This window comes from Spea bombifrons, chromosome 4, assembly GCF_027358695.1.
Source record: "Spea bombifrons isolate aSpeBom1 chromosome 4, aSpeBom1.2.pri, whole genome shotgun sequence".
Lineage (NCBI taxonomy): Eukaryota > Metazoa > Chordata > Amphibia > Anura > Pelobatidae > Spea > Spea bombifrons.
This window is the reverse complement of record NC_071090.1, coordinates 7,030,930-7,056,762: the sequence shown is the minus strand read 5'-3', so window position 1 is coordinate 7,056,762 and position 25,833 is coordinate 7,030,930. Positions and strand designations below refer to the sequence as shown.

Below are 25,833 nucleotides of genomic sequence, written 5' to 3'. Positions count from 1 at the left end.
GGGGTGGCGTGTCACAGCAGAATTTGCGGTGTGCAATGAGCTCAGATCATGCATGTTTCCTAGAAAGCTGTATCAGCCATGACCATACTGTGCAAGAAAAGATAGTAGTGTCATACATACTTATTCCAGGAAGTGTTTTCACGTTTGCAAAAAGTAGATGTTACTTAATTTTAACGCTTCGGTTCGGGCAGCAGCAACACATTTCTAACAAAAAATAAATGTTTTTTTAATGGCAAATGTGGATTTTTGTGCATTCGGATCATGCATTAAAGCAGGGTGATATTCCAAAGTCTTCTCCCCCCTGCCCCCACGTCCTTAGCGCTGACGTGAAACCATATGCTTCTTACACAGGTAACCTGGCAATGAATGAATCCAAAAGGCACAATCCCTCTACGTTAGCGAAATCCATGTATACATCACCATCTGGGATCAATACATTTAACATATTTTAGGAAGCAGGAAGTCTAGCCATTCTAGAATGTTCTAGAAGGTTTCCTAAAAGATTTTTTTTAGAACTAGGGTAATGTCTTTCACTAAACCTACATATTATTTGGTTATTGATCATAAAAGCATTTTGTTATTTTAATGCACTTTTTTGTTGATAGATACTTCTTCCTTTGGGGGGTTCTATAAAGGTATTCTGAATGCATACCTAACAGTGTGTACAGTATGTATATATATATATATATATATATATATATATATATATATATATACATATACCTGTGAAAGCTCAGGGTTTGCTTCCGATCCTCATGGTTTTTGCCCCAATCTCAGGGTCTCAGCACGAAGGGGTAAGTTCTCAGGGTCACACTCCTTCCTATTCTACACGGCTGTGATCATATATGAAGACTGCCAATTGGTGCTTTTGTCACCTGTATGCCATGGTTGATATCCCTGCTTGAATGCAGGTGACTCACTTAAGTGTATCTTTAAATACTGGCAAGTCAAGATTTCCATGAGCACCAGTATTAGAGACGTTTGGGTAACACCTTTGACGCGTCATTACATAGAATCTTCTAGACAGGCTATTAAAGGGTTAATGTTTCAAGAATCTCAGGGTCAGCTCATTTATGAAGTTCCCAGGCATGTTATATATATATATGTGGGATGTGGATGATTTTCAGGTGCAGAATTCTGGTGTACAGAGTACTAGACGGTTCTAGGTCAGAGTACTAGACGGTTCTAGGTCCTACAAAGTGATCCCGATGATGTTCATTGAAGTTGGAAAGATCACCTGAAGTTTTTTTTAGAAGTTATTCAAGGCTAGCTCTCTTTGCAGGGTGCTGACTTTATATATCAGGTCCCACCGTACGTTGAATATTTGGAGGGGTGACTGTTGGATATAATATTTGAAGGACTGTCGGGGTGACTGTTGGATATTTGGAGGACTGTCAGGGTGACTGTTGGATATTTGGAGGACTGTCAGGGTGACTGTTGGATATTTGGAGGACTGTCAGGGTGACTGTTGGATATTTGGAGGACTGTCAGGGTGACTGTTGGATATTTGGAGGACTGTCGGGGTGACTGTTGGATATTTGGAGGACTGTCGGGGTGACTGTTGGATATAATATTTGGAGGACTGTCGGGGTGACTGTTGGATATAATATTTGGAGGACTGTCGGGGTGACTGTTGGATATATGACTGTTGGATATAATATTTGGAGGACTGTCGGGGTGACTGTTGGATATATGACTGTTGGATATAATATTTGGAGGACTGTCGGGGTGACTGTTGGATATATGACTGTTGGATATAATATTTGGAGGACTGTCGGGGTGACTGTTGGATATATGACTGTTGGATATAATATTTGGAGGACTGTCGGGGTGACTGTTGGATATAATATTTGGAGGACTGTCGGGGTGACTGTTGGATATAATATTTGGAGGACTGTCGGGGTGACTGTTGGATATATGACTGTTGGATATAATATTTGGAGGACTGTCGGGGTGACTGTTGGATATAATATTTGGAGGACTGTCGGGGTGACTGTTGGATATAATATTTGGAGGACTGTCGGGGTGACTGTTGGATATATGACTGTTGGATATAATATTTGGAGGACTGTCGGGGTGACTGTTGGATATATGACTGTTGGATATAATATTTGGAGGACTGTCGGGGTGACTGTTGGATATATGACTGTTGGATATAATATTTGGAGGACTGTCGGGGTGACTGTTAGATATACAGCGCTCTGCAGGTTTGCTGCGACGTCTACACACTACTAATTTTACACACCCCCACAGGGGCAAAAAACAGATATAGTCTGACCTCGGCGAGCCCCCGTTACTCCCACACCACCATCTAGTATGGCTTGCAGACCACAGCTTGCAGATGCAGCCTAAGCAGCCATTTGGAAATAAAAGGCTCTGCAGCTGCTGAAGAACCTCTTGTATGGTAGATCTGTCAGCTTCGCAAAGCATTCCCAAAACAATGATGTTTCTGTGAATACAGCTCTGCATCGGTCGCGTGTTCCTTTGTGAAGTCAAGATGTCAATCGCGCGACTTCAGAAGCTGTGCCAGGGGCGGCAGCCTCGTCTTCTATAGATAGATAGAGTGTAAGCTCACGAGCGGAGCCCCCAAAAGCCCACCGTTCCTGCCAGGAATGTAGAAGTACCAGAAAGCTAGAGGGGCTCGCGGGCCGGGTTCTGCGTCTGTATGTATTCATGTATTTTTCTAATGTGTTAACTGCCCCCATTCAACTTGTACAGCGCTGTGTAACTTGTTGGTGCTTAATAAATAAAAGATAATAATAATAATTCTCTCTCTCTATATGTGTATATATATTTATATATATATATAGTTATGTATGTGTGAGTATATATGTGTGTATACAGTATATATATATTATGTATGTGTGTATACAGTATACATCTATATATATAGTTATGTATGTGTGTGTTTATATATGTATTTATATATACAGTATATATATGTGTATATATATGTGTGTGTACAGTATATATCTATATATATTTATATATATGTGTGTGGATACAGTATATATCTATATATATATTTGTGTGTGTGTATACAGTATATTTATGTGTGTATATATATATATATGTGTGTGTATACAGTATATTTATGTATGTGTGTATATATATATGTGTGTGTGTATACAGTATATCTCTCTCTATATATATATTTATGTATGTGTGTATATGTATATATATATATATGTGTGTGTGTATACAGTATATATCTGAGTGTATATGTTTATAGCATAATATATAATATTTACAGAAAGACCTATAAATAGACTGTCTCTGTAATATTCCGGTTTATCAGTCTAATGCAGCCAACACAAAACCTGCCCCTGCCTGAAGCTTTATTATTTGGGGGTCTCCCCAGTGCCCCCCATATCCAGCCTGCGCAGCACCCCAGTGACGTCACTCTCTCCTCTGGCTGTGTGAAGCCCAGGAGGGGGCGGGGCCGGAGGAGCTGTCACCGTGTGTGTGCTGCCCTATACGAGGCCTCCCTGCTTACTTGTAAGCAAGGGGAGGAAAAAAAAAAACTTCAGAACCCGAGTCTGGCCAGCTGCTGCTCTACATAATAACAGCAAATAGCGAGCCAGCCCGGGGAGCTGCGTCACTCCACAGCGAGCCGGGGAGAGCGGAGGGAGCCTGGGAACCGAGCCTCTGCCCCGATCCATACCTCCTGCGAGGGGAAGCGGCAGCTCACTGTGTCCGAGGGGAAGGGGGGGCTGGGATCCTATAGAGTCTCCACAGTCCCTGGCCGGGCAGCATGGAACTGCTGTGCTGTGAGGTGGACACGGTTCGCAGGGCTCAGACAGACCCCACTTTACTGTTTGATGACCGAGTCCTGCACAATCTGCTGACCGTGGAGGAGAGGTATCTGCCCCAGTGCTCCTACTTCAAATGTGTCCAGAAGGACATCCAGCCCTTCATGAGGAGGATGGTGGCCACCTGGATGTTGGAGGTTGGTGGACACAGATGTGGATCTATACTGGGTGCAGAGTTATTACCCCCCCCCCAAGCACACTGATACCCCCAGTAAATGCAATAAAAAGGGGGGCTCGTTATTTGCTGTTACTTTCCTATACGCATCGTGCTATATATATATAGAGACCTTTCCTATACATTATGCTGTATATACATTCCGTGCATTGATCGGGGTTGTATAAATCTGATGGAGTGTGTGCTCTTTGCTAAAGATGGCATGCTGTATTACAGAGAGATGGGGCATTTGGGGTATTAAAGCTGCCTTCATTCTGCCCCTCGGGCTGCTGGTATATATATATATAGGTACATATGGGACTTTATATACGGTATATATATATATATAGGTATATATGTTGCATTTCTGGCATAGACACGTGTTGCTGACTTTTGCTGTGCAGAAAGTTTGTTTGGCAGGGGCAGGGTGTGGAATGGAAATACCCCGGATTCCTAGGGCTTTGGGGGCACACGGATATATTGTTCGGGCGCTTCTTGCCCCGTTGCCCCTGGTTCCCGTTGAATCCCTGGCTCAGGATCCCGCAGTTACCCCCTTTCTTGTGCCCACGTATGCACAGACTCGCATCGCATGCCCTGATTGTGCCTCCATGTTTTCTGCCTGCCTCCCCCGCACTCCTGGGGGATCTTAACAGCCCCCCGTAGCCTTCTCGTTACCCCCATCGGATGCGCTGCCCGGTGCCCCCGTGCAGTAGGATGTGCAGGGAGGGTAATTAATTGCGGTTTCTTACCCTGTTCCTTGGTGGTCACCCCATTTGTCTGCTCTTTTGGGGAAGGGAGGGGACTTCGCTTCTTCGCAATATAACTTTTAACTTTTTAAGTGCCGAAGTGGTTGGTTAGTTGGCTCCACGCTTTGCAGGGTATGGCTACTTAGGGGTTAAAGTGAAATCCGCCCTGGTACCCCATTTAACAGCTCAGAAAGTGGGGTTTAAAGGACCCCTGTCACGTGTTCCATCGCCTGGCGAGTCCTGCATTGAAGTCACCTTTTCGGTGTTTATAGGGTTAATCGGTCACTTAACCGTTCTGGCAAATTATTGGGGGGCAGGGGAGTTGTTACCGGAGCAGTTAAGGGGGACCCCGATAATCTATCTTGTTGACTTTGTAAGATTATGTGGATCCATCTGTGTAGGACTCATTCTGCTAGTGTGGCACATGCGCATTCTAGTTTTTGGGGGATTAAGTTTAATATATAGACCCCCCACATTATATGAACCCCCAATACATTCCGAACCCCATGTCCTGCCCCAGACACCCCATTTTTTTCACCCTTTGGTGTCATTAGCAGCTCCGGATCCAGCCCAACCCTCCCCCCTCCACTTTCTCCAGCAGCCATGCTCTCCAGCCCCGGGACCCCCTGTCATTTATCGATGGTTTAGACCCCCAAAACCTCAACCAGGACCCCCCAGAATTGTCGGGAATGATACAGCACAGTTTCCCGTATAACCTCCTGCAAAAATCGGGGCGCTGCGAATTTTTTAAGTATTTTTAAATATTTCTTGAAAATATGACGAAATCACAAATTGTCCCGATGTCTGGGTGGAGATTGTGCAGTGAGTGTGACTTGAAACTCTTTCTGTCTTTACTCAGTGGAGCTGGGGAGCTTGCACTCACACTCTGAGTGTTACACTATACTGAATTATAGGATTTCTATCAGATTTTTGTAATTTAAACATTATTTGTTTTACCAAAATAAAGCCTTCTTTTAACTCTCTCCTCTTCTCTCCTCTCTGCCCCTGCCCCCTTCTCTTGATTTTCCTTTTTTTTTCTTTTTTTTTTTTTTGGACTCTTCTTTTAGGTTTGTGAAGAACAGAAATGTGAAGAAGAAGTGTTCCCCTTGGCTATGAACTATTTGGATAGATTTTTAGCTGTCATCCCAACCAGAAAGTGTCACCTACAGCTTCTCGGAGCCGTCTGCATGTTCCTCGCATCGAAACTCAAAGAAACCATCCCTTTAACGGCGGAAAAACTTTGCATATATACTGACAATTCCATTAAACCCCATGAGCTGCTGGTAATAAGCCTTATTTCTTAAAATAAATATTTACGGCCCTTTTTGTCCTCGGGAAAGCTATTTCTGGTAAACTTCAATGCGATCCTCTGTCTAGGAAATCTTCCGCCCTCTCTATGCTTGGTATTTCTTTCCACCTCCCATATTCTATATTTTATTTTTATCGGATTAAAATAGTATAGAACAGAAGCATATATCACATATTTTACTATATATAGCCTTATTTATTTACATTAAAAATATTATTTTTTTATATAATAAATTAGACATTTTTTTTGCAGATTCTGTAGAAATGTTGCACTAAGATACCCCGACGCTATTTTCACTAATTTTCTTTTTTTTTATATCGATGATCTAGATCTATATATATAATATATATGTATATATTTGGAAGATAAAGACATTCTCATGGCCACAGGCCTCTTTAGTGGGAATTATTTTGGGCTTTGTCTGCCACCTAGTGGTTTTACTGCGCTTCGAATTAACCAGAAAAAAAACCCAAAACATATTCCCGTCCCCAGAGTTAGCTTCAGGTCACTTTACTTTTGCTAGAAACACAAAACACACGAATTACGGTCATTATTTCAAATTTTATAAACACACGAGTATTACATCTGGATACGCAATACTCTGTTTTTTTTATTATTAAATAAAAATATTATTAATTATGACAAATTAATCTTGTCCCCCCCATTCTTTTATACACCCATTTTCTAGGGCTCCTATATGAGACGCCTTAACATATAAGATTTTATTAAGAAGATGCACCTTTCCCCAGATGTTACTAATGTCTGATGTATTTATTAGTATTCTGCCGTTTGGGGAGTAAAAGTCTCTTCTCAATTCTTTAGTTAAACCAGCGAAAAAGCTGTGGCCGTTCCCAACGGGAAACTTTAGTTAAACTCCTTGCAGTCTTGTATGAACAAGTGTCAAGATTAAGAGTAGATAAGTAATCAAAGATTCGCACCCAGCCATTACTTTGCCGCAATCCACACCCAATGACACTCGCACCCGCCTTTACAAGCACAACCATTCGTTTTCCATTGTCCAAAACTTAAATCCTTTTAATAATTTTTTTTACCAATTAGCGTTTATTAAAGAATATGTAGATTAATCTCTCTTTTCAATCTCTAGTTTAAGATAAGAATTCATAAATTTTTATATATATATATATATATATATATATATATATATATATATATAGTGGCCCTTTTTAGTGCAGATGGCTTATACTGAAAACAATAATTATTTGCTCAAAAATGTCTAATTTTATAGTGGCAATGTTAAAAAAAAAAATATTAGTAAGCTCATGACCACGTCCGTAATGCTTCCTGTGGAATAGGACATTATGCAATCTGGACGTATATATACGTCCTGTTCACTTATGGTGATATCTCCACCCTATAGTGGGCTTTATGGGTTCACGGATGTAAAGGTGTGTTCGGTGGCCAGCTGTAGTAAAAGGGTTGCCGCGTCTCACATTTCTTTAAAGGTGCCGCGTGACTATATGGGACAATATTCTGTTACGTATAGAGTGACTTCTAAGCCTGGATGGAGGTAGAAAGCCATAAGCTAACCTAGAACCTTCTGCCTTGTGTTATGGAGTAGTGACCTTGGGATTGTCTAGTTCCTTGCGCTATGGGATAGGAAGGGGAAATAAATCGAGGCTAAAACTAGAGGAGGGGGGACAAAATAAAAAAAAAAATTGGCATTTGCCGTTATGTCCGATTATCTTAAGAGGAGTCTGACATTTCCAGACTAAAGAGAGAGTCAACAACTTCAAAGCGTTTGGTGTAAAACAAATATTTAAGCCATTTAATAGCGATCTGATTAAATGTAAGCTGGGGGGGTCGCGGAGAAAGTGAAACTTTTTATTCAGATCTTGTTTGGTATTTTTTTTGTCTCGCAGGAGTGGGAGCTGGTGGTGTTGGGAAAGTTAAAGTGGAATCTGGCGGCCGTGACCCCCCATGACTTTATTGAACATATATTGAGAAAGCTTCCAATGCCTCAAGACAAGTTACTCATGGTCCGGAAACATGCCCAGACGTTTATTGCACTTTGTGCTACAGGTAACCGCTCCGACCTCCTTATCTCCTCTCTCTTTTTTGTTTTGGACGGGCCGCCCTTTTGATGACCGCGCCGCGTTGATTCTCGAAGGGTAATTAGAGAGGCATAAAAAAATAAACGCGTCGACGGTGCCCGATAAAATGTCAAGTTTACAAGGAAAAGAGGAAAAAAAAAAAAAGGTGTGCCGGAGAAAGCCTTGCGTTTTTTTTTCCCATACCACACCTACCTTTCTAATCCTCCGCAAGCAGTCAGGTATGGCATTCCTTATGCTTTAACCCCTTAAATGCCAAAATGGGGGTAAAAATGAAAGGAAGCCATACAGGGTAAGGAGAGAATTTTTGGCAGTGGGTAGAGATATTTACATTTATATATATATACCGTCCTGATCCATGGCTGCTGGTATTGCTTGTTTACTTAGATTGTTTCACGTTTAGTGTGGGTCGGTAGAAGGGGCTTGAATGCAGGACAAAGAGAAAAAAGACATATGAAGAGAGGGAGAAAATGTATTGACTATATGTATAACTAATAGGAAAGAGGAGACAGGGGAGATGTTGGAACATGAAGTCATGGTCTAGGCTTAGACGTAAAAAGGTTTACTCTGAAAAGAGGGGTGGTAGATCAGTGGAACAGCCTCTCAACAGAAGTGGTAGATGTTAATACAGTGAGGGGATTTAAACATGTATGGGGTAGACGTACGGCTCCTGAATCTAAGGCAAGACCGACGGCTGATTAAGTCTTTACAGACGGGCCTGATCTCTGTTCTCCACCGGTATTGGTTACATTTAGTAACTCAAATTCATAGAAACTCAAACCACATTAACACCGCGGCAAAAAAATCTCGTGTACAGACGATACCGCCGAGGTGCATTAGTCATGTTACGCGCCTACAGAGATATAGGGGTTTCTTGCTTGTCTACGCGTCTTTCATATTTCAGATATATATACCTGGCTTTAAGTGTGCTCGCTGGGCGTGCGCAGCGCACGGTGAATACCATTAAGATACTAAGAACTGCTTTGGAAGAGATGTAATAAAGCAGGGGTTTCACCCAGAAATGTTCTGCCTGGCAGGGGCAGCAAGTCCCAGCGTGTTTGGCAGGCAGTGCTTCTGCACATGCGCGTGGTGTTCGCGGGTGAAATGTGCCGGCTGCACGTGATGTCACTAGGGCGCCCAAGCATCACATCACCCGCTGTTTGACGTGATTTCTATCCCAGAAACCGATGCATAACACAAGAAGTTCTGCAGCAGGCGAGTGGGCTGTTAATGCCGTTCCGCTCGTCAGCGTGGTGGCCCCGGGCGGATGAACTGGCCGGGTTTAAAGTCCGCGTGGTGTCGTGTAACAGACGTGGAATGGCATTTTCCTTTGAGATAACAAATGGAATTTTCTTCAGCCATCAAACAAATCAGTCGCCGCAGGAATGTTGTCTAATAAAGTATCCGATCTGTGACGCGGGGCTTAGATTTGTCAATCACTTGATTTATTTATTATTATTATTATTTATTTATTTTATTATATAGCAACATCATATCATAATTTCCTGTGCATGGACATTCCTCTCCTGTAGCCAACTTGGGTTTGGAAAGTAATTTGCTGCCCACAATGGAATAAAGGAACGCGCAAATTGCTTAATGGCCGATATATATATTCGGAACAATTTTTTTCCCCTCCTCAGTTCACGATTGCCCATATTGGGTTAAAACCCCCTACTGGAATGGGCCATTCGATAAGACGCATGAATGTGTCTTCTTGATTTGGTTCTGATATTGGTCTTTCACATAAGGCCATTTACTGTCAACAAGCTATGTCTTTTTCCAGTTATGGTTTTAGTGGTTTTATAAAACAAATACGGACTGGGTGATTTGTCTTTATACCGGGACGGATGCCCACGGAAAGGAGCGGGGCCGTCCAACTGAATATTTGCTGACAAGGCATCTATTAAGGTAATATTATGTGTACTCAGCGTTAACCGTTTCAGTGCCCGCGCGACGTCCGCGCACGCTTTAGCGGCCTCAGGAAAGCGATCGCCTGCGCTGTTGATCAGGTAGAACTCGAATTGTCTCCGCACCGATCCGATGGGGTATATAGGGGGACGCGACCAGCTGTGACGGCCACAAGGATGTGGGGGAGATTTCTGCCGGTGCTTAATATTAATTATAGTTTTTGTTTGTGACGGGCGAATTATATATTCAAGAACTATTTCCATTAATTAAGCAGTGTGACTAATTATCAAATATTATCAAGGAATTTGGTTGTTCTCGGTTCTGTTTATATAGTCGGACAAAGCATTATAGTGCTTTTCGGGTCCATGCGTTAGCCGAGTGGCGGACCATGGGGAATTCTGGTGCAAAGTTCTCAGTGAGGCCAGCGGGACTATTCCGTCATTTCCATGGTGATTGGACCATTCCGTTGTTTCCGTGGCGGCTGTACGTTTCCGTGGCGTCACAAATAGGACTACGTGGCATATTCAGAAACCTGGCCCAGTAGAGACGTGCTATAATCTGGATAAGATGATCGTGACGGATATCCCCATCAGGGTAAAATTAGCATTTTAAGTGCTGCGTGAAGCTTACCCCGGTTGGGGCAGTTTTTTTATGTATTAAAATGTCATTTGGAATGTGGGCCTTTACTGTGTAATGGGAAGGCAATTCCTATCAGCCGTCTGGTTCATGGGAATTAACCTGCAAAAAATTACAATGGACTGTTATGTGTTATGTATTACCTATGTATGGATTCCCTTCAGTTTTAGCCCTCAGCGGAAAGCTGTATCACTATAAGGAATTAGAACCAGGACTATACAAGCATTTGTACTACAACTCCCAGCATGCACTGAGAATGCGAACTCTAAAGTGAATCGGTTACTTATTAAAGGCCTTTTAAACTTGGATCAGCCAACACAACGTGTCATTGGAACACAGGAGTGATGGGAGTGATAAAGGAGTGATGGGAGTGATAAAGGGCCTCTGTACGCCTATGAAGAGATTCCGTTAAAAAATCAGCCGTTTCCAGCTACAATACTGACTTACAATATTAACCCCGTCTGCGCTGGATTTCTGATCCATTTCATGTTTCATGACCCCAAAACGTATGAACGGTTGCGTGTGTATAATATATAATATACCAGCCGTCTGCGTGAGACGTAAGCAAGCTAAGTTGAATACTTTTAAAATGGCCGTGTAGTGGAACTGATTCATTACTACCCCTGCTTTAATGTGGCAGGATGTATATCGGAGGCCATTAAAATAAGTTACGATAAAGCGTTGCGTTTTAAGTAGGCCGTTGGCAGCGAGCCGCACCTTGTTTCGCAGCGATCTGTGTGGCACGGATTATAGCGGCCATAAAACGCCTCGCATTGTGTAACGGCTTGCGTTGTGTGCGCCATTTGTTGCCTGTGGCTAAGGTTTGGCGTTAACACGTCAGTAATTACCGGTCCATTGTTTTATTTGCCCGTCTCTTGCTCCAAATAAAGCGCACATATCGCAAGCAGGGCTATTGGGTTTGGCCAGAAATTAGATGCCAAGTTGCGAATAAGTGGACTTATCACCATAGCAACCTATAGTTTGGTCCAGTCAACAGGAACATTCCACTGGTCGCTATGGTGATAAAACTCCTTTTCAAACGTTGCGTTAGAATTGAGGTTCAAAATTAACCGCCCGGTTATGTTTCGCTGACAAAATAAGCGGTATTGTGTTCTCTTATGACTATCCTTGGTTAGCTGGGAATCATGGGAGTTGTAGTTTCTTCTGACATGAATATCTTAAAACTCTACATTCTATATACACTACAGTTCTATAGTTTGAAGATACTTGGAAAAGCAAAATGTGTCCATTAAAATAACCTGGAATGGATCAGAAATCCAGCGGAGACGGGGTTAATGTTGTGAATGACTATTCATAGGCGTACAGAGGTCCTTTATCACTCCCATCACTCCTAAATCATTCCGATCACTCCTGTGTTCCAATGGAACGTTGTGTTTGCTGATCCAAGTTTACGTTTAAAAGGCTAATTCATCGTCAGAAAACCCTTTTGCGATTACGTTACAGCCAGAAACAGCTCAGTGACCCCAAACTTTTGAATGATAGCATGTATGTATATATATATATATATATATATATATATATATATAATAACGTAAATGATATATACTGTTGTCGGCATAACAGATTTTGCTTGTTTCCTGCGTGACGGATAGGTGTGGACTAGCGGTAACCCAACTTATAACTGTTTTTAATAGTTAAATGAGTCGTTCTGCTGAGTAAAACCCAGAGAGCAGATTAGTCATGTTTTTTTTTCTTTCCTGTAGACGGGTCGTATGTTAAACAGAAAAAAAAAATAAAGATTGTATGTACCCAAAATCTGTAGTTTTTATGGTCAAAGGAGTCCCAAATTTACCGCATGCAAATACGAGAAGACTGTGCTTAATGATTAATAAATTGAAATGTGAGGGGTGCGTGACATTTCCCCGCGGCAACTCAGCCATCAGCAGGGAATTCCTTGAATTAAGGTACTGTCCAGAGCTTAATATTAAATACAATTTTCAGGCACACAGAGATACCTTTTGTTAGATCTCAGTTTCCAAAATATAAATGTAGGAGAGAGAAGCCCAGCCGTCCGACCCCAAGCGCTTCATCTAGGCGATCCTATGTGGCCGACACGTTGGAATATATTTAGTGTCAATTTGGGTCAAACGTGGAGCGATGGCTGCGGAAACCTACAAAATAGTCTTGCGAGAACTTTGCATCTTAATTCCTATTAATAATTTTAAAAAAAATTAAATAAAAATAATTGAGTATGTTAAGTCCCGCTTGGCCCCCATCTAGTTTGCCCGTTGGTCTCGTCTTAGATTCAGAAGCCATATGCGCTCATATCATGCATGTTTAAATTCCCTCACTGTATTAGCCTCTACCACTTCTGATGGGAGCATGTTCCACTTACCTACCACCCCTCAGAAAGTAAAACTTCCTTACATTTTGTTGCGCGCCCCTTAGCCTTTCTTGGTGAGCGCTTTGCCGCAGCGGTTTAGGAGAGATGCCGGCAGGGTCTCATATTGATATTGCGGCTAGAGGCGGGTATATTGGGAGCGTCCCCAAGCCCAGGCATCGTGTTCTAATGAACGATATGGAGGTCAAGGGTGGGCTGTTGTCTTCAGTGCTCTTGTTTTGATATAAAACGGATTCAAATTCAGTGTAGGATAATTATTTTAACAATGGTTAAAGAGTATTTCCAACCAAAATGATAGCTTCTCCCCTCTCTGCTTCCGAGCAATCAGTTTGATCTGAGAAGCATGATTTGGCAATGGGAATCTTCTTCCTTATATCCCGCGGAGGTTTCCCACCTTAAGAGCCCAAGCGGGAGGTTTCGTGGAATTCAGGGCCGGTCGAATCATTTTTTTGTACCCCCCCCCCCCCGATGCGTTTTATATGGAGCGGCGTTGGCTCCCTTGAATATGGATATATGGTAATCAGCGGCTTTATAAGCCCTACTGTTCTTCTCTGCCTATTCAGACTCCTAGGTGGCCGTCTTTTGGCGTGGGTTTTTTTCCTTCCCTGCCCCCCCCCTTTTTTTCTCACATAAATAGGGTCTAGGCCAATTGGGAAAAACCAAGTGCAGAGAATTGGTGCCGGGCCCCCTGTGCTTTTGTGGGCATGTCAGGTTGAATTCTTATCAGCGCCGAGGTCACTGACATGGTTTTCAATAGCTGGCGATGAGGTGATGACTTCACACAATGGGGGCCCACACTCTGCACTCAGACACGTTCTCCTCCACCGGCGGCCACAGTTCATTAATATGCTAAATATAGGAGACCGCGATACAAATTGCAGCCTGTTGTCCGACAAAGACCAAGCATGTGTAGCGTTTTGATGGCCAAGTCGACGGCGCTTGTTATGGTGGTTTTAGTTACAGGGGAACGAGAAGCAACATCAGATCTCGACTCGTAGTCGCTCTGGGCCTGCGGCCACAAGCAGGCCATCTTAATTTGCATTATGAATGACATTAAAGGGAGTTAGCGAGGTTGCTGGGCATTGGCGCTCTCTCCTGTGACCGCACGTGGGGTCAGACCTACAGCAGTGGCTGCTGGCAGGGGCTCCATCGCTCTCTGTTCTGCTTCCAAGGATGAGAAGTTATAGAGGCGCGTGAATCGCACACAAAAAAAGTGAGACAAACGGCCGGGTTTGTTGTTTCTCTGCGTCGTTGGCCGCTGCTTCGTTTTAAAACATATTCATTTTCCAGATTTCCATACAATTGGGTTGATGGTGTAAGAATGGAGCTTAAAGGGTGGCAACTGTGTTGGCTTGCTACTCACCGGGTCTGGCTGAGGCTTCTGAGAGTCACAGATCAACCACAGTAGGATAGAAGTAGTGGAATTTTAAGTGTATTTTTCTTTTGTGCATCTTTTGCAGACTTTAATTTTGCCATGTACCCACCTTCGATGATCGCAACTGGAAGCGTTGGGGCCGCCATTTGCGGCTTACAGTTGGACGATGGAGAAAGCTCCCTCTCCGGTGATAATCTCACAGAACATTTGGCCAAGATCACTAACACAGATGTGGTGAGTATCCCGCTCATCTCTTCCCTGTTGTAATTTGTACTTTTGTTGGGTTTTCTTTTTTTTTTATTTTATTTTGTTAACAGTATCCTTGGAGAATACTAGATAACACGTAAATATTTCTGTAAAAGCCTTGGAAATCCCCCCTAAGTACGAAACTCCTCGCTTTGTATCGCGCAGCTGTGTCGGGGAACTATTTTGATGTTCTTTATGATGCTTAACTCCTTCAGTTCTAGAAGTCTGCGTAGTATATTAACCAAAAAAAACCCAGATGTTCCACTAAACCTACACAACAGAAATAAGATCTTCTACACTAACTATACTTTAATTAAAAGGCTGCGGGGAAAGTAAGAGGGTGCAAGCGAGTAACCTCCTTGGTTTGGTGGAGTGGAGATCTGCATAGAATCAGCTGGTTTTATCTATTTATCTTATTTAAAGAGCCTAGTAGGATAGTTCTTATTAGATTCTGAAGGCACCAGCAGATGGATCCATTGATAGTGAAGATATTAAGGTGGCATAAAAAGATACAAACTATTCAGCCCATCTAGTTGACCGATTTTTTTTTTCTGGCCAACCTTGGTTGTGTCTTCAGGATAGTTATGCTTATCACAACCTTGCTTAAATAGATATCACCTCTACCACTTCTATTGGAACGCTGTTTCATGGATCCACCACCCTATCTCTTCTATCCTATAAACCATACATGTTAAGATCCATTTAGTCCTTCAATGATCAAAATGCTTTGGGAAGAATGATATCTCTCTTGTTAGAAGCAGAATATTTGGTAAGTGGAGGAGGGAAATGCAGAGCTCTCTAGGAAATTGCTTAACCCGCTGGCCCTTTGACATCCAAAAGGAGCGGTTCTAAAATAATAATAAATAGTGTTTTTACAACGCACCATATACTCTCTACAGTCTATTATAAAAATAGCCACCCCAACCCCATAATTACCCCAAATAGGGCGAAAATAAAAAGTAAACTCAAACAAAGCCAAGGCACCCTCACCAATTGCTTCCCCTAGTCCGTGGCAGTCAAACGGGCATACAGAGGGTTCCTGTTTTTAAGATTTTTTTTTTAAACAGTACATGTAAAGAAAAATTAGAAATCCTAATTATATTGTTTGGGGGATAATTTCACTGATAATTTTTGCTGCTATTTTTTTTTTATTGTGGTTATTTATTGGTGATCAGATATGAAAACTTATAAAAGGAGGGGGAAAAAAAACATTTAACAAATACAGCATGCTTTTGGAGGTGGTTCCATTTTGTACCAGTGTACAGTCATCAAAAAAATTTGATTGAGGTTAAAGCTTCGTATGGCAGATTTGTTTAATTTAGGAAAAAAATTAGATAATTCTTCTCCAAGGAACAGGACATGACATCAATACAGAAGTAGCCTTAAAAGAGAAAATCAAATGATATTTTTATCTCGTCACAGCGGCCGAGGACCACAAGATGTTAAATTCTAATCATTCTTGGACCTAGTTGAAAACTTAATTGGCAAAACGCTCGCATTCCAATTTGAATGCTGTATCTGTCATAAGATTGTTAAGGAAGCACGGTTCAAGTGAGGTGAACCTCCATGCTGGCATGGCCCTCACTCGCATCCAGCCACAGAATGCTGTAACTTTTAATTACCAAGTAGTCAGTGACTTTGAAAGAGTCCTTCAAAACCTTCTCAGGTTCCTAAAACACGGAGAGTCGCTGAAGGAACTTCTGTCATACTTTTCTTTTTTTCATTTTCCTTTTTATATTCTACGTTTTCATCCGTATTTTTGGCTTTCACTTTGTAAAGCCAACGACCAATCGTTATTGATTAGAACAATGTCGGCTCGGCATGGAATGTTGGCGTAACTGTTCCTACCCGCCTACCAACATCGCAGGCGTCCAAATAAGGAAACTTGTGCTACAAGGGGTGGGGCCTTAACAGGAAGTGGGCAGGGCCACCTCGTGGCTCGGCCGCAGCACAGACGTTCATTGATTTTACAGCTCTCTGGGCCGCTTTGGGTACATAAAAGGATCTCCTTATCCAGCCCGTAGGGCAGCTATGCGGGACAGTTCGCGGAAATCAGGACTGTCCTGTGAAAACCAGGACTGTTGTTTTTTAATGTAACTTTGGCAAAAACACAGACTTGGTTGAGTCTTCAACTCAACTTGGTTGCCTTCAAACAAATCACTGTAATGGACGCTGTTTCAGAACAAAACGCTCCTGAAAAATACATTTTTCCACTTCCTGGACGTGGGTTTTTTTATGCGTTTTTTTTTTTTATTAGTATTATTATGGTTTTTTTTAAGAACTACAATGAATTAAATATGTTCTTTGCTCCGGAAGATATCTTTTTTCACTTGTGCGTGAGTGAACGTTTAATTTACAGTCTTTAAAAGACCATGTGGGGGCGCGGACCATACAGGGGATTCGGAGGGACCCACCGGCTTGTGGAAATTCTGACCGGTCTCGTTTTTGGCTCGCTGTTTTGCTAATTTTTTTTTTCTTCTGCTAAATGGGTTTATAAAGGATGATTAATGTGTGGGCTGTGTCAGTTCCTGTCTGGGATTTCTTTTTTAGATGGGCAATTCATAGTTAAAATCAGCAGGAAGTCTCCAGTGTAGTTAGATTAACCCCTTTGCTGCCAGCAACGGGTTAGATTTATATGTAACTTAACGCTTGGTCGATGTTCTCCATCTCGCCGCGCCTTCTAAAATGTAGCATCTTCAAGCATCACATCGAAAACTATGTCCAAAAATGTATTTATGTTCCACTCATGGCTTCTTCTTTTTTTTTTTATTGGAACCGAGCAACATTCTGCATTACTGACTCATAGGATTTTAAATAAAGTCAGCTGTAGATGTTTCAAGAGGCTCCTTTCAAGAAAAAAAGAGAGAAAATCTTAACTCTTGCCAGTCCTTTTAATAGATGCAAATGAGTAATCATTGTAATCATTCTTTATGACGCATTGCTGCAGCAGAATGGTCATAACTCTTTTTAATGTTAGAAGAGACACTCCAGTGTCCCGGGCAGCCTATCTTTTCACTTTGATTGGCTTGTTAAAGCAGCCAATCAGTGTTGGGAGAGTGCTTCCATTGAAATCAACGGGAGTGTTTTCTGTACCAGCGCGGGGGGGGGTCTTATCTGCCCCAGTAATGTATGTTAGGTAAGCCCTAGAGGGACTGGTGGTAAGTATCGCATGCTGCAGGAGATATCTTTGGCTGAACGAATCCTCATGCATGGAAAAATAGCTGGGGGAGTCAAATGCATCCTAGAAGCTGTTGAATCCGCCATGTTTTGCTAGGGGGACCACACAAAACTTTAAAGGGACCTCTCAGCTATTCTATGCATTTTTAAAGGGACCTCACAGCTATCCTATGCATTTTTTTTTTTTGGAAGCAGGGAAAAGTGTGTTATAGATTAAGCTGTAATACGTGCAGACGTAATGCCCGCAAGAAGGTGTCGCACGTGCATACCTCTTGTAGGCTAGACTGTTGGGACATTGGCCGTGACAGTGAATCGTGGGAACTGACCAAAGCAGAACAGCTCGGATATATGCAGTAGACTGGTAGAGTTGCCACCTTGTGGGGCAAAAACAGTGACTTCAGGCCAGTAACAACCTTAGGGAATCAATGCCACAGCCAACATAATATCCAGTAAAAGGCCCTTATTACGGAGTTAATCCTTATCGCCATTCATAAAACAGTGTAAGGACCTTGGCACAAATGGATAAGCTCCCAGTGCTCACCCTTCTTCAATGACCCTCTCCAAGGTCACGTCGTTTTTCGTGTATTTTCCAATATGTTCCTTAATGTTCCGGACTTAGATTAGTCCCAGTTCTACATCCCTTGCGTCAGGTGGTATTTTGTATGCAAGGAAACGGCAGATAGAATAGCCCTAAGAGACCGGGATAATGAGATAGTTTGTAAGTTGGCTTTGCCTGTTTTTTTGGCAGCCGTTCCGAGCTCATTCAGTTGTTTTTGTCCCCCAGTGAGTGCTGTGCGTGTGTGGTAACAATGGGTAATGCAGTTACACTGGAGTCTAATAGTAGAGTTCCGTCATCCCATTCATAAATCGAGAATAGGATGCGGTGCTGTGATTGAGCCAGCAGACAGGAAGTGAGGACCCCCATCTAATGTGTTCTATTACACATACTTCTGTTCTCTTCTCATAGCGGAACACGCTAAAGTCATTGGGTCTGTCCCCGTGGTAAGCACAGCAGATGCCTTCTCCCTCTGAACTGACAAAGAGCGTTTATTGCCGGCCACAAAGATTTATTTAAAGATACATTTTCAGTCTATTTTTAGCATAATTAGCTTTTTGGCAAAGGCTAAAACACAAGACCCCAGATGGCTACGTTTATATAATTTGGACATTTAATTAGTGACCTTTGTTAAAGGAAAGGACCTAGATTGTGACAAACACCAGCGAGTCACGTATGTACATACCATGTAATATATACATATAGTTATTTTCACAAGTACATTCCCACTGATCCGTTTCCTTTTTTTTTTTTTAACATTTATTTATTTTTAACGTTTTTCTTCGTATATATCCATGAAATGTTTGGATATGTGGAAGTAAACGAACCATTATTAGCAAGAAACACCAGTCGTTCATCTTTCCAGCAACTCCTTTCTGACTTCTGTCGCCAGCACCACTGGGTTTTCTGCGTATGCGCATGAATGCATAAAGGGGTAGAAGATTGGGAATCAACCTTGTTGGAAGTCAATCAACGCCATGAAGCTAACAGACGGAACTATGTGGTTCGGCAGAGCATAGGGACGCTTAATATATATAAGTTAAAGGGAAAGTGGCACCAAAAATATGATGTGAAAGGTTCTTTAAGATTATCAATCTAGTAACCCGTTTATTCACTGTTAATATTTCTGACAGCACAGTCTAGAGTCATTCTTGCAAGGGCTACACGCAGTTAACATCACCACAGTCCTACGCATCCTTCTTACCGGAAGAGTTGGTAGATAAAAATTTATTCCTCCCCGCAATATGTTCTGCGGCGAGGAGAAGCTTGGCTAGAAGCCATTTTTTTGCACATTAATAGAGAAATCCCTTGATTGCTGGATTGGTTATCGACTGTCTCAAGTAGAAGGGACACTTCAGACTTGTATTTGATGCAAGGGTACCGGTAGGACAGAGATGGCCCTTGATGCATAGTTGAGCCTGGGAGCTTCATGCATTGATTAAAGTTTTCTCCAGGGCTGGCTTGACCGTTCTTCGAGAAGAAACCTGATGATTGAATGCAGGTGAATTTTAGATACTGGACAGCCCCACGATACTTAAAAGATGAAGAATGAGTGCAACACGAATATGCTTCCTTGTGACTTGAGAAAAGGTTATTTGGGACCCAAACCATCGATTATAAAAATGTAGACATTAAAGCCAGATACGGTCCAGTAATCCGGTCTTATCTGCTCATAAAGAGCTTACAGAGAATATTAGTTTCCCAGGCATTCTCCAATTCCTCTTACCCGGTATCCTCTTACTCTGCATTATATATCTAATGCCGGGTCTACGTGGTTGGTTTGTCTCCCCCTGAATTCCTATTTCCGTGATCTGTTTCCATATGCAGCAGTTTTCCTGCAGAACGCACCGACATGTCTTCATGTCTTGTAACACGAGGACGTATCCTCAATGCACTACAATGTGAACGTGGGGCATAACCTTTGTTGGGATACCTATATCGAGTATCCGTTCAGTGCACCAGAAGCTCATTTAGCACCATGTTACTTGCAAATACCTATTTGAGGAATAAATCTATTTTAGGTGCTTCCATTTTTGAACGAAAAAACAAACTCGGCCACTAGGCTGTTACCCTTGGCTGCAGAGTTACTATGACATCATCAGTGCCTACAGGAAGTTAACATAAGCTGGCTGCAGACTTCCCTGCACTTCTTCATAACAGAACACTGCGCACTTTCTGACACGCGGTATTCCGAGCACATGCCCTGCTGTTATGATGGCATAGACCACTGGTGATCCTTGAAGGGTTAATTTTATTATAGCGCCCTGACTTTTCGATTTGCACTCACGTGACCATTTTTTGTTTGAAAAGGGAATCGTACCCACCCGCCTTGCCAAATATCTAAATGTTCTCACATGGTTTACGTCTAAATTGTACGATTAAACCACAAACACAAAAAGTTTGAAAACCACCGGTATTCCACAAGGAAATAAGTCAGCGCGGAATGGCATTTTTGGAATGAGCGATCGGCTCTGTATGTGCTACACGTGCGTTTAGGGATGCGGTTTAAATGAATCCTCGGTTCGCAGACCTCCCTTAATGTTGTACTGCAGACGGGTGACAGTACGCACGTTAATTAGAAACCGGCGTCAAGTTACAGACATTTTGTTCATCCCATGGAATTCACGCAGCTCATTCTTGCGATTTCCTGTCCTCCCAAAGGAAATGCCTAATGGAAACCGAGGCTTCAAAGTTACTTTCTGTTCACCACAGGAATAATTTGTCATACCCCATTTTTTTTATATCGGAGTGAATTACCAAACAATTAAAACCACTCAATGATTCTAACACTTAACCGGCGCAGTTCTGCGAGGAGCACAACGTTTTTTTATCATCTTAGACGTAGACAGGGCTGTCTTTAGAAACCTTTTGGCTCATACACAGGAACTGCTTGTACCCCCGGAAGGCTGCCCTTAATGTGGGTGATGTTGAATACTTTATACTTCAGTCCAATTGCACAAGAGATTGTAGTAGATACACAGAGTAGGCTTCCAGTAGAGATTACATCGACAGACAAAGAAAATAGGCGTTTAAGACATGTGACCGCCATGACAAAACTTATAATGGCTCGACGAGTATCATCCATGTTACATGCGCATACATACATACATTGCATATTGGATACACATCTTAAAACTGAAAAAGATACTTGGGAGATTTAATATAAATATATGTTACCCATCTAGAAAATTTCCAGAATATGTGCACAAAATGCTTCTAATTCAGAACAGAAGGTTTCCGAGTCTGGTTCATGCATGTACTATATGTGTGTATTATATTTATATGTGTGTTTTGTGGGTCTTTGGAGACTTATTTTTAAATACAGTGGAAGAGTGTGTGCTGGGGGGGTTAAGAAACCATCGAATTTCAGGCATTTTTATCCCTTGGTTTCTAATCTTTGTTAAACTGGCCAGTGTTCTGGGGAGGACTGCACACGGGACGGTTCCCACGCTAGCTCACAAGATCCACTCTAGCTGCAAATAATGTGAAAGAATCTCTGGAATTCAATTTATCTTACACCATGAAATTTGATGCACAGCATGTCAGATGTTTAAGCAGGCAGGTAACCTTCAGGGGTGGCTGTGACCGTTTGCAGACTCCATGACTCCATGAAAGACTAAAGTAACAAAAGAAGCATTTTATATTTGAAATAAAAAGGGAAAAAATAACAATAAATGTTAAAGTAGCTGTATATTCCGTAACGTATGGGGATGAGGAGTATTTTTGACCCAGTGAGACAAGGTGGATAGTGGAGTCTTGTGCATAAGAGCTGACGCTCAATTCAATAATTAAATCTAAACTAGACATAGGCAGCTGCTGCGAACCACAACTCCCTTTGGCATGATGGGAGATGTAGTTCACAAAACACAAAGGACGGGGTTTCCGGCAGTGGATTTAGTTCACCGATTTAACTATGCATTATGAAGCCCCTTTTTGCAGGAGAATCTCGTTGATGTTGGCCTGTCACATAACGTCATATAAAATGCAAGAATTTTTGGAAATTGCTATTTAAGCGTGGAATATGTTAGAGAGACCAAAAATAACGTCTCTTTTCCTTAGGAGCCATGAGAATATTTTGCCGGAAGGAGTTTGCCTTGACAGGGTCTCAATAGAACATCAATTATATTAGCAGATGCATGGCTATTGTGGATTAATCCTTCGGTTGGGCACTGAAGGGGCTTATGGGCCATTGTCAGTCTTTCCTTCCTAAAACAAAAACCAAGTATCTGTTGTAGACGGTAGAAGCCATGTAACCATAAAATGTACATTTCTCAGTGGAAAAAAATGAGAAGTCTTCTAAGTAGTTAACCATTAAACAGGACATATTCCCACCGACAAAAAAAAGTTTATCTGATAATACTTAAAGGTTTCAGAAGCCAAGTGGTTTTAATGTATTTTTTTGTTTCAGTGACATCACACTTCCTTTTATAGTCAAGACTAGCACATATTGCATATTATATCTTGCTAGACATGTTTCCATAATCCAGTGCTCCTCAGATTATTTAAATAGCTGGTGTGTATATATATATATATATATATATATATATATATCACATTGGAATTATTCATTACTTTCCTGTGAGGTGAATGATGCCCTCCCCCCCCAAAAAAAAGGTTCATACTTCTGCATCAATTTCTTTTGATGCAGATTGACTTGAATTGTTTAATTTTTTTGTAGTATTAATTTGGCTTTATATCTACAGCATATAAATGCAGAATAATTTTACGTTGTCATGTCAGGAGTGCCTGTCATGCAATCATTATTTGCAAGTTTATTTTTTAACCAGAAAGTAAATTAAAAAAAATATATACGGTTTATATATATTTAGTTGATACACAACTAAAGGAGAAATGTATTTTAACTTTTTACTATAAATTGTTCAAAATATGGACAATAAATATTTTACGTATACAGGGGAGGAAATATATTTCAGTTTTAGGTACTAGATAATTAAAGGGGAATATTTTTGTAATGTTATATTCCTTCTCATTCTTCTCCTCATCTCATTCTTCTCCTCATCTCATTCTTTTTTTTCTGTTGTGTAATTTTTTTGTCTTTTCTTTGTAGGATTGCCTTAAAGCTTGTCAAGAGCAGATCGAGTCTGTGTTGGTCAGCAGCCTTAGACAAAACAGACAGCAGACTCAGCAGAGGAACACATCCAAAACAGTGGATGAGCTGGACCAGGCCAGCACTCCAACAGATGTGAGAGATATCAACCTGTGAGGAGTCCCGCACCGAAGATGCCTTTCTTGTTCTTTACTTTTAGAACAAAACCTTTTATATCTGCTCCCACTTAGGAAAAAAAAATATTTAAAGATATTTTTAAATACAAAAAAAACTGAATTATTAATAAATGTTTGGTGCCTATGATGTCCTTATAGAAGGGAATCCCCCAATATATGTCATAACTGATGTTACGTAGCGAGATAATTGTAAACCCACATTTGTGGGATCAAACTTAGGTATACTTTTTTACAATACAATATAGTTGCATACACGCTCTCCTAATGTTTCAGAGGGGACGGGAGTGTGTGCGTTATGGATTGTTTTTTAGATTGCAAAGCAATAGAATAATGAATTCTAGAGGGCCGTGTAAGGAGAGATCCCTAAAGTGATTGAACCATTTTTTGGACGTAGATTCGGGATCTGTTTTTTTTTTTTAATTGTTATCTAGAGAGGTGCTCTCTGTATCTCGTTTTTTGTTTTGTTTGTTTGTTTTAGTTCTGTTTACTCTTGCTGTCTATGGTAGCTGCTACCTAAGAACGTTGCTTTATTTTTTTTTTATTTGCAAGCCTAAGGCAGGGTTTATTGTTGTTGTTTTTCTCCCAATCTTTAAAATCTGCTTCTTTTAATTCCTTATTTTCAAATATGGTTCAATTAGGTTTAAATTTGGTATATAGGGTTCCCGCTTAGTAAACTGTGGACCAGTCCAAGATAATGAATGTACATTATAAGGGGGCATTTTAAGAAGTGAGGTCTGTAATCTCAATGTGCAGGAGAGGTAGATACCCCCCAATCCTGCAAGATATTTAATGAACTCCACCTCACCGTTCCCAAAAAAGTACCCCTTTTTTCTTTTACCCCGTTAGTATGTTTTGTATTGCTTGTGGTCTACAGTTAGGATTATTGTAAACCATTTCAGTCGAAAAAAAAAAGCACTTTGAAAATTGTTCCTAAGGGATAGATGGAATGGTTTATGAAAATGATGCTGGGCGAGTCACACATATATATAGCTTTTTAAGTCTCCACTGCCGAGTTTGCGTTTCGTTAATTTATAGAGTTGCTGGATGTTCCTATACCTGCCTTGGGTGACATTCCTTTTACAACATTCCGGATGTATAACAAAAGAAATGTTATTTTTTTTATTTTACTTTAAAGGGATAGTAAAGTCTTCTGACAGGGAAAGCCCTCTGTGTTCTAGCAGGAGGCCAATTTTTGAAACTGATCCTTGAAGTTCAAACTTTAGCTTGGATCCAGCCTGGCTCCAACCGGCTTGTCAAAAGTGCTAGTGCACAAGCTGGAGTTTGAGTCGTCTTTTTTTTTTTTTTGGTCACGTCAGTGTTTTTGGTCCTTGTGGGCATCTGTACAGCTCATGCCGAATCACTTGGTTCAAACAAGCTGCTCATTGAAGTGTTACTCCCCAATCATATACCTAACGAAGACATTTTGTAAAACACCAACTTGTCTTAGCTGCTCTCCCAAGACAGTTAAAAGACGAAGAGCTTTACCCACTTGCTAGAAAACAAAGGACTGGCTTTACTATCCCTTTAATTGCCCTGAAGGATCAAGTTAATTGCCATAATAGTCATTTTTTTATGGAAATAGCTATTGACAAACGGTAACCATCAAGATTTAAGACTTGCATCAAATGCTTTCCAATGTACTTGAATTTTTATTTTCATTATCTGCTCCAGCAACAAGGCATTTAGGTTTGTGAGAAAAAAAAAATAATTAATGCTGTTGCAACTTTTTTTTCTCTTGCACAGTTATTAGAAAACAGTTGACAAATTAAGCTGTTGGTTAAAAAAAAACTGCCATGTTTTTCAAAGAAACGGCAATTGGAAAAAAAGAGCATTCATTGCATTCGTTGTAGTTTGTAAACAGTTTGAAGGTTTGGGGTTGGCGACTAAGTGATGGTAAAAGGATTATGTGATTTTTTTATATATTTTTTTTTATTATTTTTTTTTGCGCTGCTAAGGAGCTATGATTTGTTTCATTCTTATTCACATTAACAGTACTTAGCTGTATTGTTTCACTGAGTGTGCTGCTATTTTGTAAACATTTTTATAATATATTATTTTACTGCTTAAATTTTCCAATCCTGAAGTAGGTGGTTAAGATATATGTACCTTTTTTGATTTTACTGGAATGCCCTTGTACAGTTTTTTTTTTTTTCGGATTGCGTGTTAATGATATATATAAATATATATTTTCTGATCACAACCTGCAAAGATGGTATGCTTACCTCAGATTTACTGGATA

General features: G+C 41.1%; 1 protein-coding gene across 2 annotated transcripts; it reads left to right on the top strand.

Moving 5' to 3' along the window:
• The first annotated feature begins 3,710 nt into the window (after nt 1-3,710).
• CCND2 (cyclin D2) lies at nt 3,711-25,302 on the top strand. 2 transcript variants are annotated; one of them, XM_053465202.1, is made up of 5 exons: nt 3,711-3,949; nt 5,780-5,995; nt 7,902-8,061; nt 14,457-14,605; nt 23,419-25,302. In XM_053465202.1, the coding sequence occupies exons 1-5, from the start codon at nt 3,755-3,757 to the stop codon at nt 23,572-23,574; spliced, it is 876 nt and encodes a 291-aa protein (XP_053321177.1). In that variant the 5' UTR covers nt 3,711-3,754; the 3' UTR covers nt 23,575-25,302. The 2 variants fall into 2 exon arrangements, with proteins under 2 accessions (XP_053321177.1, XP_053321178.1); XM_053465203.1 differs by having other exon boundaries at nt 3,731-3,861.
• The last annotated feature ends 531 nt before the right edge of the window (nt 25,303-25,833 follow it).